Source organism: Cylas formicarius, unplaced genomic scaffold (genome assembly GCF_029955315.1).
Source record: "Cylas formicarius isolate icCylForm1 unplaced genomic scaffold, icCylForm1.1 PGA_scaffold_9__14_contigs__length_23061073, whole genome shotgun sequence".
In the NCBI taxonomy this organism is placed as follows: Eukaryota; Metazoa; Arthropoda; class Insecta; order Coleoptera; family Brentidae; genus Cylas; species Cylas formicarius.
Genome location: NW_026844365.1, coordinates 4,251,087 through 4,261,457, shown reverse-complemented (window position 1 = coordinate 4,261,457; position 10,371 = coordinate 4,251,087). Strand labels below are relative to the sequence as shown.

General features: G+C 38.2%; 1 protein-coding gene across 1 annotated transcript; it reads right to left on the bottom strand.

Annotated features, from left to right (window-relative positions):
• Positions 1 to 1,405: 1,405 nt before the first annotated feature.
• Positions 1,406 to 6,523, bottom strand: LOC132707532 (facilitated trehalose transporter Tret1-like). The gene is made up of 2 exons (XM_060679427.1): positions 6,427 to 6,523; positions 1,406 to 3,125 (listed from the first exon to the last, which is right to left on the bottom strand). The coding sequence occupies exons 1-2, from the start codon at positions 6,488 to 6,490 to the stop codon at positions 1,816 to 1,818; spliced, it is 1,374 nt and encodes a 457-aa protein (XP_060535410.1). The 5' UTR covers positions 6,491 to 6,523; the 3' UTR covers positions 1,406 to 1,815.
• Between the last annotated feature and the right edge of the window lie 3,848 nt (positions 6,524 to 10,371).

The window sequence follows — 10,371 nt, the reverse complement described above, 5'->3', positions numbered from 1 at the left end:
AATACAATATCTATACAATTCAAGGATTCGAAAGCATTTGGAATTTTTTTTTATGTTCTTAAGCTTATGACGTCTCACAGTGTAATCAAGACGAACTTTAAACATGAAATGGGACATAAGGTACCGTTTTCCCATCTCCATTCGACGTGGGCTCCCCTTCCTATATATATTCACTATAAAAATAAATATTATTCAAAATACGTGCACATTTCTTTTGTTGGTAACAAAAGAAATTAGTCCGCCCTCCCACATATTTCCACCACCAATTTGAAGGTTTGCGCACAATTCTGGGGACAGTTACAATCTCCCTCGCAACCTTTTCCTATACCATTGGAATTTCTGAATTTTGAGCAATTTTGGGCAGTCGATATGAAATTTTTCAACCCGAAAATGTTGCGCACTTCAAAGTGATGATCTTCCAAAATTTCAAATGTCCCTCCAGCTCAATGCACCCGAAACTTCCTCGTAGCACTATAATTTCTAAATTTTTGAGCAATGGGCGCTCATTATAATAATTTACGCACTCTCCTAGGGAAAGCCATGAGCTTCCAATGTTTCAAAATTCCCTCTCAAAATTCCACGTCAATCCAAATAAAAATGTCTTGTACCTTGCGTTCAATTTTTCATGATAACATTATAATTGTCTGTAACTCTTTTTGTTTTCAGAGATACCAAGTTACACAAAAAAACGAAATGTAGGGTTAGTAGCCTTTTTTTTTTCAATTGACGTATAAAACAAAACACTGTCAATTTGTATATCTGTTTAATAGAATATCTCGTTCCGATTACAATGATGTAACCCACTTCGCATTTCAGCCCACTCGTTTTTGACAAATCGGCAAAAATATGAAATATGTATATAATTTCAAAGAGTGCCCTGACTGACAAATAAAAATATGTTTATGTTTGACATATTAATAAACAACGTTTATGGTTAAATTATTCGTGAAAGAGTCATATGCTTCAGATAATGCATTAAATGCTAATAAGGTATGCCGGAATCATAAGGTTTTAAAAAGCACATTCAGTTTCCTATATTAATAGAGAGACGGTATTTCTAGGGGATCAATCTTCTCAGTTTTGAAAGAATATAAATATAATGCATTTAAATTTCGTTAAACTCAAAAGCTAAGTACAGAACAATGTCAACAAATAGATATAATGGACTTAAGAAGTAAAATAAAAACCCAGGGGTACCAATTAATTAATACGTGGTGTAGTAGATGGGCATATTTTGGGTCCGATATTTAGAGATCAAAAGTTAGCTGGAGACTTAGTGCACCAAATAGCACAAGATGCACCCCTGATTATATGGCTCCTCCTCACAATGTTGTCCAAGTTAACATGGAATATCCCAGGAGTTGTGTAGCAAACATTTCGAGGATTTCAGAGGCATCAATCAGTTAAAAGACAATCCGAAAATGTTACTAACTGCAAGACAGCACGAGAAATGTTTTCAGGAAAATGGTGGTTATTCTACTTTAATTTGTAAATAATTATTGTTGTTGCATTCAGCCACGGCACTCTTTGAAATTATATACAAATTTCCTATTTTTGCTGATTTGTCAAAAACGAAGTGGACTATAATGTAAAGTGACTTACATCATTACAGGGTGTTTCATTTTAAAAAAATATGATGATATCAGAAAATTGACAGTGTTTTGTTTTATACTTCACTTGAAATACCGTGATATACCTTGAAATCACCATTGGAATCTCTGGTTTCCAGGCAAACGATTTGAAATCATTAATTTTACTTAAAAAATGTGGGAAAAATTTCGTTTGGGTTGCGCAATCTCGAGCTAACCAACCGGATCAACATTTCCCTTGTTCGGCACTCTTCTCATTGGAAAGAATTTTCTGAATGTCGTCGAAAGACTTGCCGCTAGTTTCTGGAAGGAAACAATAAGCTAATACGAACCCGGCGGTACTAAACATCCCGAAAATAAGAAACGGGATGTAACCGGCCACGTAAGTCGTGATCAAATGAAATGACTTCGCCACGATAACGGCCAGAGATCCGTAATACAGCGTTAGAAAGCACAACGCAAGGGGTTTTACGTCGGGGGTGAAAATCTCGGAAATTACCAGCAGGGGTATGTTCCTCACGCCGATATTGAAGAAAATTACGTTCGCCAAAAGCAGCGTCACCAGGGCATAGTTCCCTACGTAACCGCTGGATCTTACGTAGAGAATTGTACCGAAGGCAAGCAGCGTGACAGCTGTTCCGCATAAGGAAACTAAAAACAACGACCTTCTTCCTACGACGTCCACTATCAACGAAGAAATTAGCGAGAAAACAAACTGAAGACAGAAGTAGAGTATCGTGGCCGCATCGGCCGATAGGATTTCGTCCATTTCCAAGAAAATCGACTTGCAGTAAAATATAATTGCGGTCGAACCTGACAGCTGCTGGATACCTCTCAACGCTACCGCTATAACTAACGCCTTTTTGGTCGTTGCGCGTCGGAGAGCGCCGATGGTGTTCGCATTACGTTCGCGACCGTCAAACGACTCGCAGCACGTTTGAAACTCCACCGGTTGGTGTCTGAAAAACGCGAAAGATCTCCTCGCCTCATCGTAGCGACGTTGAAGCATTAGAAACTCCGGACTCTCTGGCATCCACACGAAAAGCAGGGACATTACTAGCGGAAGGACGCACGATAGATACGCAGCTGTATCGATCGGAAAGTAGATGCCGAGAACGTTTATTAAAAGAATCCCCACCACGACGGACAGTGGGCAAATGGATGATATCGATCCTCTGACTTGGGTTTCCGAAATCTCCCCCAAGTACATCGGCACCATGGTAAAACTTATCCCACTTCCGATTCCGGCACACAGCCGGGCCGTGAATAAAACCGCTTTGCTTCTGGCAAGGGCGATGGCTATCCAGCCCGTAAACAATGGCAGACTGGATAGCAGGATCAGCGTTTTCCTTCCGAAAGTGTTGGCCAGGAGGTACGCGAGGATAGCCCCCACAGCAATGCCCGGAAATATGGCCACCGCTATCCAAGACGCTTCCTCGCCTGTGGCATGTATGTGATAACTTCCATTCGTCAGCACAGGCAGCGACGGAGATGGCCAGCCGAAATGCATCTCCGATGAGATTATGCCCATTGAACCTGCGGAGAGAGCAACATGATTTAGTAGCATTTCTAAATAGTTGGTTCATGGTTCCCAATTTCCATTTTCTTAATTCAGTAACATCAAATAGTCTGGTCCACATAGAATATTAGAAAAAAACAAACAATATATTATGTTTGTTGAAGTTGAGATTTTTGGAGAAGTGATAGATTTGCTTTTCACTTTATATTTCTTTTGGTATTCTGTGTTCAGTGGGTCAGGCTGAAATAGTTCTTACAGCTCGGTAAGCATGAGAGTTGATAGCCACTGATTTATGGGCTTGATGGTGATGTGATAATTCATTTAGGTATCCATCCGTCTGCCTAAGATTTCTGTGAACAGAATGACCCAATGTTAGGTCACTGAATTCAAAATTAAATCTCAACTCTATAATTTCCACATTACATTACAAAATACACTTCGTCATAACCTTCGAAATTCAATGAGTCCGAAAATAACCCCACACTTGCTATTGTTGTTCTTCTTTACATTCAAAACGTCACTGACCACATATCAAAAGTGATTAAGAAATATAACGTCAAAATCAAATTTACCTTTTTCTCAGAATAAATAAACCATAGTGATCCAGAGAAATAATTATGGATTATAGAATGTTTTCTAGCACGTCGTCATATTCATTCATCTATTTTGAGCACATTTTCCATTATTCCCAATCCATTGTTTATATGTCCTCTTGGAAGAGGGTTTCAACGTTCCTCACTTTAAAAGTGATATGACTTTCTATAGGGTTTAATTCGCAGTGATATGAAGCGATGTGGTGGACATAAGCACATCTTTCTGAAATTGCTTCATATTTAAAATGAACCAACTTTCGAAGCCGCCATTATCCGTGACAATAATAGACACAGAAGGGACAAGGTTGCTTTCGGAAAATGGGCGCTGCGTGGCGTATTTTAAAAAGAAAGAGCTTCGCGGTTTCTTGTGGTATCGTGCTTCTGCGGATCGATATGGAACTTTCTCAAAATCGATGTAATTTTATTGTGCATACACCATGCATAGAGTGTCTTTGTTGAGTTTTCAAATTTGTACAAATAATAAAAACGAAAATGTTTGGAATGTTTTTGATGTTTTTGCCTATAAACGACACACCCTGTATATGATTTTGTTTGTTTTGTTCATTCGAGTGGGTTTCAAGAAAATACTTGTTTTCTGAAACGTACTGCATACTTGGTAATTGTAAATGACGTTATCGCCTCTAGATTGGGGACGAGAATCAGCAATTTTCTTCTCTCTAGAACAAACTTGTTACTCTTGATACGGCCTATAACACTGTTTGAACCGATTTTTGAAGTTTCATTCCAAAAAACTACAACTTTCACAGTCTTTTAGATTTTTGTCCACAATTGAAAAACCCTGTATATAATCAAAAAAATGCCTAAAATAAAAGTCATAGCCCCGGATGTCTCACATTTTCCGGCTATAAAATTTTGCCGATCGGTTGAATGGTTTTTGAGAAAATCATGTTTTTCTGGAATTTTTCAAATTTTTGAAACAAATATTTGGTGACATTTCATTACGCTCAATTTCTACTTTTCAGATGTGTTTGAGACGTCTAGGACGTTTTAGAATATAGCACAGAATATTCCGAACACCCTGTACAATATATGAAAACCTTAAATACAACAGTTGTCATAACTGTCCATAGGGCTATATAGAAGTGAGAAAGAAAGTGACAATTATCAAAATAAAGGGAGCTCAATTTTCAGTTTTTTGCAAATTACCTACGCACCCTGTACATTTTTAAAAAATCATCAAGAATAAAGGGTTTTGAATGAGGGTTCGTTACGGAGCTAAGCCCTATATATCTGTCAAATTTCGGACACTTATCGTGTTTCATAGCAATGTCCAAAACAGTCGAAAATCCAAAAAAAAAGATGGATGCCTGGGTTTGATCAGACTCATTTTTTACTGGTTTGTGTAGCTCGTACACGGCTTAAAAGAAGCCAAATTTGAAGACCACGTTGCTAACCGTTCAAAAGATATAGTCAATTAATACCAGATCTACAGAGAAACGGAGAACGGAGAACAGAAAAAATTTTTTTTCGACGCTGATCATTTCTGTACCGATGGCGGTCCCCTAGGGCCTACCGTTGCCGAGATACACGTTTCGTTGCCAAGCGCGTATGCTTTCGAAAAATTCGATTTCATCGATTTTTCGAAAGTAACAAGATCTAACATTTGCTGGCAATTAGGCTTCAAAAACATCAGCAATCATGTCCATGGTCTTACGACAGAGTTAAGTCCGTTTTGATTGAAATTCTTGTACTCAACTGCAGACAAGTCAATTTTTGTTACCAATGTGAATAATTATAAATTGCTTACTTTTTTCTATAAAACCTTGCCTTTATTTAACAATTAGAACAACAGATGTTGAAAAATACCTTTCAATCGGCCTCGTAAATTCAAAAGTAAACTTTTTTTTCTACTCACTTTTCTGGGATTTTACCGCAGGGGTTTGGGAGCAATCGGAGATATTTCCCACGATTTAAATTTTGACGAAAACGTACCCAAAAATCTGCTCGCAAATCCATCCGTTGGTGCGGTAAATTCCCGGAAATGTCCGAAGTGGCTTAAATTAATTGGAAACGAAACTGGGGGGTAAAATGACGCTTCCCGCACGCTAGATCGGTGCACAATTAGGTATTTTACAGACGGGAATCAAAAAACTTTAATGTCACTCGCTCCGATCGTGTCAAAATAAACTCGTGAGTCAAGCACTTCCTGCATAGTATACTATTATATCTTTTATCTTTCATCTAATTACGACCTAAAATAGCGAAATTATATGCTTTAAAATCAAAGTCAAATTTTGTATTGAATCGTGATAACTGTATCTTGTGAACAATTTACACCCTGTATATGCCTGTTTGTCCCTCGACATTTTCTAATTGCTATTAAGCAGATACTTTCGACTTTCTCTATTAAAAGTGATTTGAGTTTCTTCGTAACGTTCTCTACAAATTCTCCTTTGTTTCTATTGTCGACTGTTCAGCTCTGCTCATTACGGTTCAAACTAACCAAAAATATTTTTGAAAACAGCAAAGAGTTTTAAACACATTGCGAATAATAATTTTCCTATTTTTAAAAAGTCAATTTCTCTGCCAACAACTGCCACTGCCACCATAATTCTAATTTAAATATATAGGCAGAAGTAGGTCATCGAGACTCTTGACAGTTCTACTAGACCTGTGGAATACGGATAAGACCACTAAGATTCACAGTATGCATTAAAAAGTAGACTAATAGGCTAGCGTACTGGTATATGAAAAATTCGCTTACCAGAAACGGCAGCAAAGTATTGGTAGAATAAACTCCCACAAGTGCTCGGAACGGCAAATTTCATTTTCCAGGGTACCGATCAGTAACACATTACGACTGCTTGATAGGAAGCCCATTAATAATCGATTGCATCAAAGTTTGCCGAAACAATGCTTTCGTTATCGGTGTGATGAAGCAATTCTGAAAAATTTTTCCGTTTTGTTGTAGTGGGACATTTTCTATACTTACGTAAAGGGCCTACGATTCGATTTCCTCTAATATACTCAGTGGCTCGAGAAGTATAATGGACGAAACCTATTTATAACTGTCAGTTATTCAATTTACCAAGTGCTTCTCCAGCATTCTTAACATTCTCTTAACAAGATTATAAAATTAGACAAATTGCGGAATTTGTCCAAAATACCGTTAGTTTTGGTATAAATCAGTATTGGTGCCAAGTATATAGTTGCACTATTCGTGGATTGGTGATTGGTGAGTGATGGTGAGAAACTAATAAACAGCAATGGAGTTCCTCAGGGCTCAGTCTTTGGCCCACACCTGCCCTGCCCGCTGGTGTTATCCTACGGATATGATAGGACAAAATAGAAACATCCGGTGGCCACCTCGAGGTCCAGAGCTTACCCCACTAGATATTTTTTGTGGGAGACAATCAAAAATATGGTATATAATGAAAGATGCACTACTGTAATGAACTACAAAGGTGTATTAGACAAGCTGTAGTACAACGAAATAACATCGATTTTGTTTCTAATGCTATGTACCATATTTATTTTATTAATTAAAAAATAATTAAAATTCTTTAAAATAATTAGGTATCAGTATTTCGAAAATCACTAGATTTAGATATATGACATATACGTTCTTTCTGGCCGGTTTCGAGACCTCTTCTACGGCGATGACGTCTGCTTTGTACGAGCTTTCCCGGAATCAAGACGTCATAGACAAACTCAGACAGGAAATAAATAGGGTTCTGCGAAAACACGACGGAGAAATAACTTAGGAAGCCGTTCAAGAGATGGCGCACTTGGAAAACGTCATCTATGGTAACTAAATATTGCGCTCTCTTGCAGCGTTCCCTTTGGCATTTTAGAAGAAAAAGTTTACCATAAAAGTAGTAGGATTTTAATGTATTAACTTGTGCCTAAAAAAAGAAGTAAATCAATTTTTTGGCAAAGTTATTCTAATATTAATGAACTCTATTTTAAAAGTGAGACAAATTCATATCTTCTTTATTAGATGCTTTTTACGATATCTCCAAAATGAAAATGGCAGACGACGCTCCAAGTGTAATAAACTTTCAGGACTTTTTCTGATATAACGACACAAAAAATAATTCCTATCACCTCGCTCATAACGCGTTTAATCTAGAAAAAGCCCTTTTTAATGAAGCCTGTTGCAATCCATGGGTTACCTACACTTATTTCCGGAAATGTTATTATTTTAATAAGCAAATTTATTTTCCACACATTAAAAGCAATTACAGAAAATATATAAAAAGAGAAATAATGAGAAGTCCAGTACAAAATACTGCTCTACTCTACTCTCGGCAGTTACAAGCTCTGCGTGTGAACCAAAAAAGAAGGAAACAATGTCACGAAATATACCACACATAAACCAAATTGGATTTAAATCATTTGTCCTACGAGAGCAGCGCCAAAATTTCCCTGCCTGAATATGAAAGAAACAAAGTAGAGTAACATTTTTTTATTATTTTTCAATATAATCCCCCTTAACTTCAATGCACTTATTACATCTCTTTATTAACAACTCAATCCCTTTTAAAATATGTTCTGCAAAATGAGCTAAAATAGCCTCTTTTAAGTTCTTTTTCAAATATCCTGGGGGCTGGGGGCCATATCTGGACTATAGGGGGGATGATCTATTTGTTGGAACCCACACTCTAAAATGGCAGCTTGTGCAACACCGGAAGTATGGACAGGTGCATTATCATGCAAAAGACGCACGCCTCTGGTCAGTTTTACACGTATACAGTCTCGAAATTTATGTAATAATGTTGCGTAATATTTACCATTGACAGTGGTATTAGTTAGTATCTTTAAAATCTTTCAAAAGAATTCCTTCACAATCCCAAAAGATCGTGGCCATCACCTTTTTTGTTGACTGGCAGACTCTGAATTTTTTTGGAGGTGCTTCAGCCTTACGACGCCACTCCATTGATTCTTTATTCGATAGAGTGTCATAATAGAATTTTTTTTTCGCAACCTACTAAGATATATATTTAAAAGAAGACAAAGTTTTATCGTGATATTGGAGCTGCATATATGTCAGGCCGGGAAATTTTGGCGCTAACCTCGAATAATATTTAATAATAAACTACACAAAATTCGAATAAGTAGTTTCTATCAAAGTTATCTTCACTTTTGACAATAATTCTAAAAATGTTAAAATAAAATAAAATAAAAATAAAATAAAATGTTAAAATAATTAGTTTAAAATCTTAAAACTGACATCGGTCCAGCACTTATCGGACACCCTGTATAAATAAAAGATAAATGATTTTAAAATTTAATTTAAACCATAAAATTTTTCTATAACCGTTTTTTTTTCTTCTAAAATCAGTAGTTCCCTAATAAAGTGCCCACCTTCTACATCATCGTCGGATTCAATATCAACGAAAAATAATTACACACTCTGCGCTTAGTATCTGTCTCAGATATATTTGTTTCTAAATTCTATTAAAAGATAAACGCGGTTAAGCAAATGACAATGTCCAACTTCTAATTGTTCTAACTACACTGAGTTCGGTATTCTTCATATGGGCGTACCCGATAATCTAACGACATAATGTTGGAAATTGTGCCAAAACAATTCCACCACGAAAACAAGGGCGCCCAGACCGCACCCGATGCCCAGCAATATGAAAGTACCCTGAAAATGCATGAACTTCAATTGCTTCTCCTTGACGTCCACTTCTCTCTTCGTTTCTGACAAGGTACCCCTGAAGCCGACCTCCTTAAACACAAAGTACCACTGGTCCAACTTGCTGAGGTACGGCGAGTGTTTGCTCACGAAAAACGCACCGAAACTCGGCGCAATCGATTTCGACAAGATGCGAAAATCGAAATGCGTGTTACACCAAGCGAAATGCTGAACTATGGCGTCCGCTTCGACGTACGGCATTATGTAGATGGCTCGGGCCCGGTTCTCCAACACCATTTTCCTTACCGCTTGCTTGCTAACTCGGGTAACCGATAAATCGATGGCGTTCGCCAAATTCGACATGTAAGTGTATACCGTAAAATTGCTCCTCCTTATATCGTCGATTGAGTGAATGCTGCCGGGCTCGTATTTGTCGGATAAAATGGCGCCCAGCAGAAGAGACTGGTAGACCACCCCCAAGGTCACGGTGATCAGCAACCAACTGCCAGTAATGAACGTTTTATGTCTTCTAAGTGGAGCGAAAGCTGCACCGATGCCAGCGACGAAGTAGCCGAACGTGTCCACCATGTGATTCCTTTCGTACGCAATCAGCTTGTCCAAGTACCGCAGGCCCACTACGAAAAACGGGATGATAATCAACACCTTGAAAGGTACGACGAAGAATATGTATTTCCAGGCGGGAATGATCTGCGATTTCGGCACCAAAGCCACGATGTTGTTGACCATGTGCGGGTACGAGAAGGAGACGTAGTCGGAAGCCAAATCGTAATTCCTCAGCACGTTCATGGCGACCGTGGTGATGTAAAAATCCCTTTTTCCGGACGAAAACGTTCGGATGGTCTCGAGGAGACTGATCGATGGACTGACGAGGGTGATGTTGATGGAAGCGTTCACGGCTCGCGAGAACCAATTCGAGAAGAGGTAGTTGAAATCCGGCCGCGATTGATTGGAGCTGCATACCTGGTTGATCGTGTTCTGGAGGATTACGATCTGCAATCTGTGCCCGTACAAATTTTTGAGTTTATCGGGGAACACGACGTAATC

Bases quoted from the DNA above. Each gene is read 5' to 3' on its own strand.
- LOC132707532 (XM_060679427.1), bottom strand. From the start codon at position 6,490: ATGAAATTTGCCGTTCCGAGCACTTGTGGGAGTTTATTCTACCAATAC. The intron at 3,126-6,426 runs GTAAGCGAATTT...CTCTCTCCGCAG, and splicing joins ATACTTTGCTGCCGTTTCTG to GTTCAATGGGCATAATCTCA.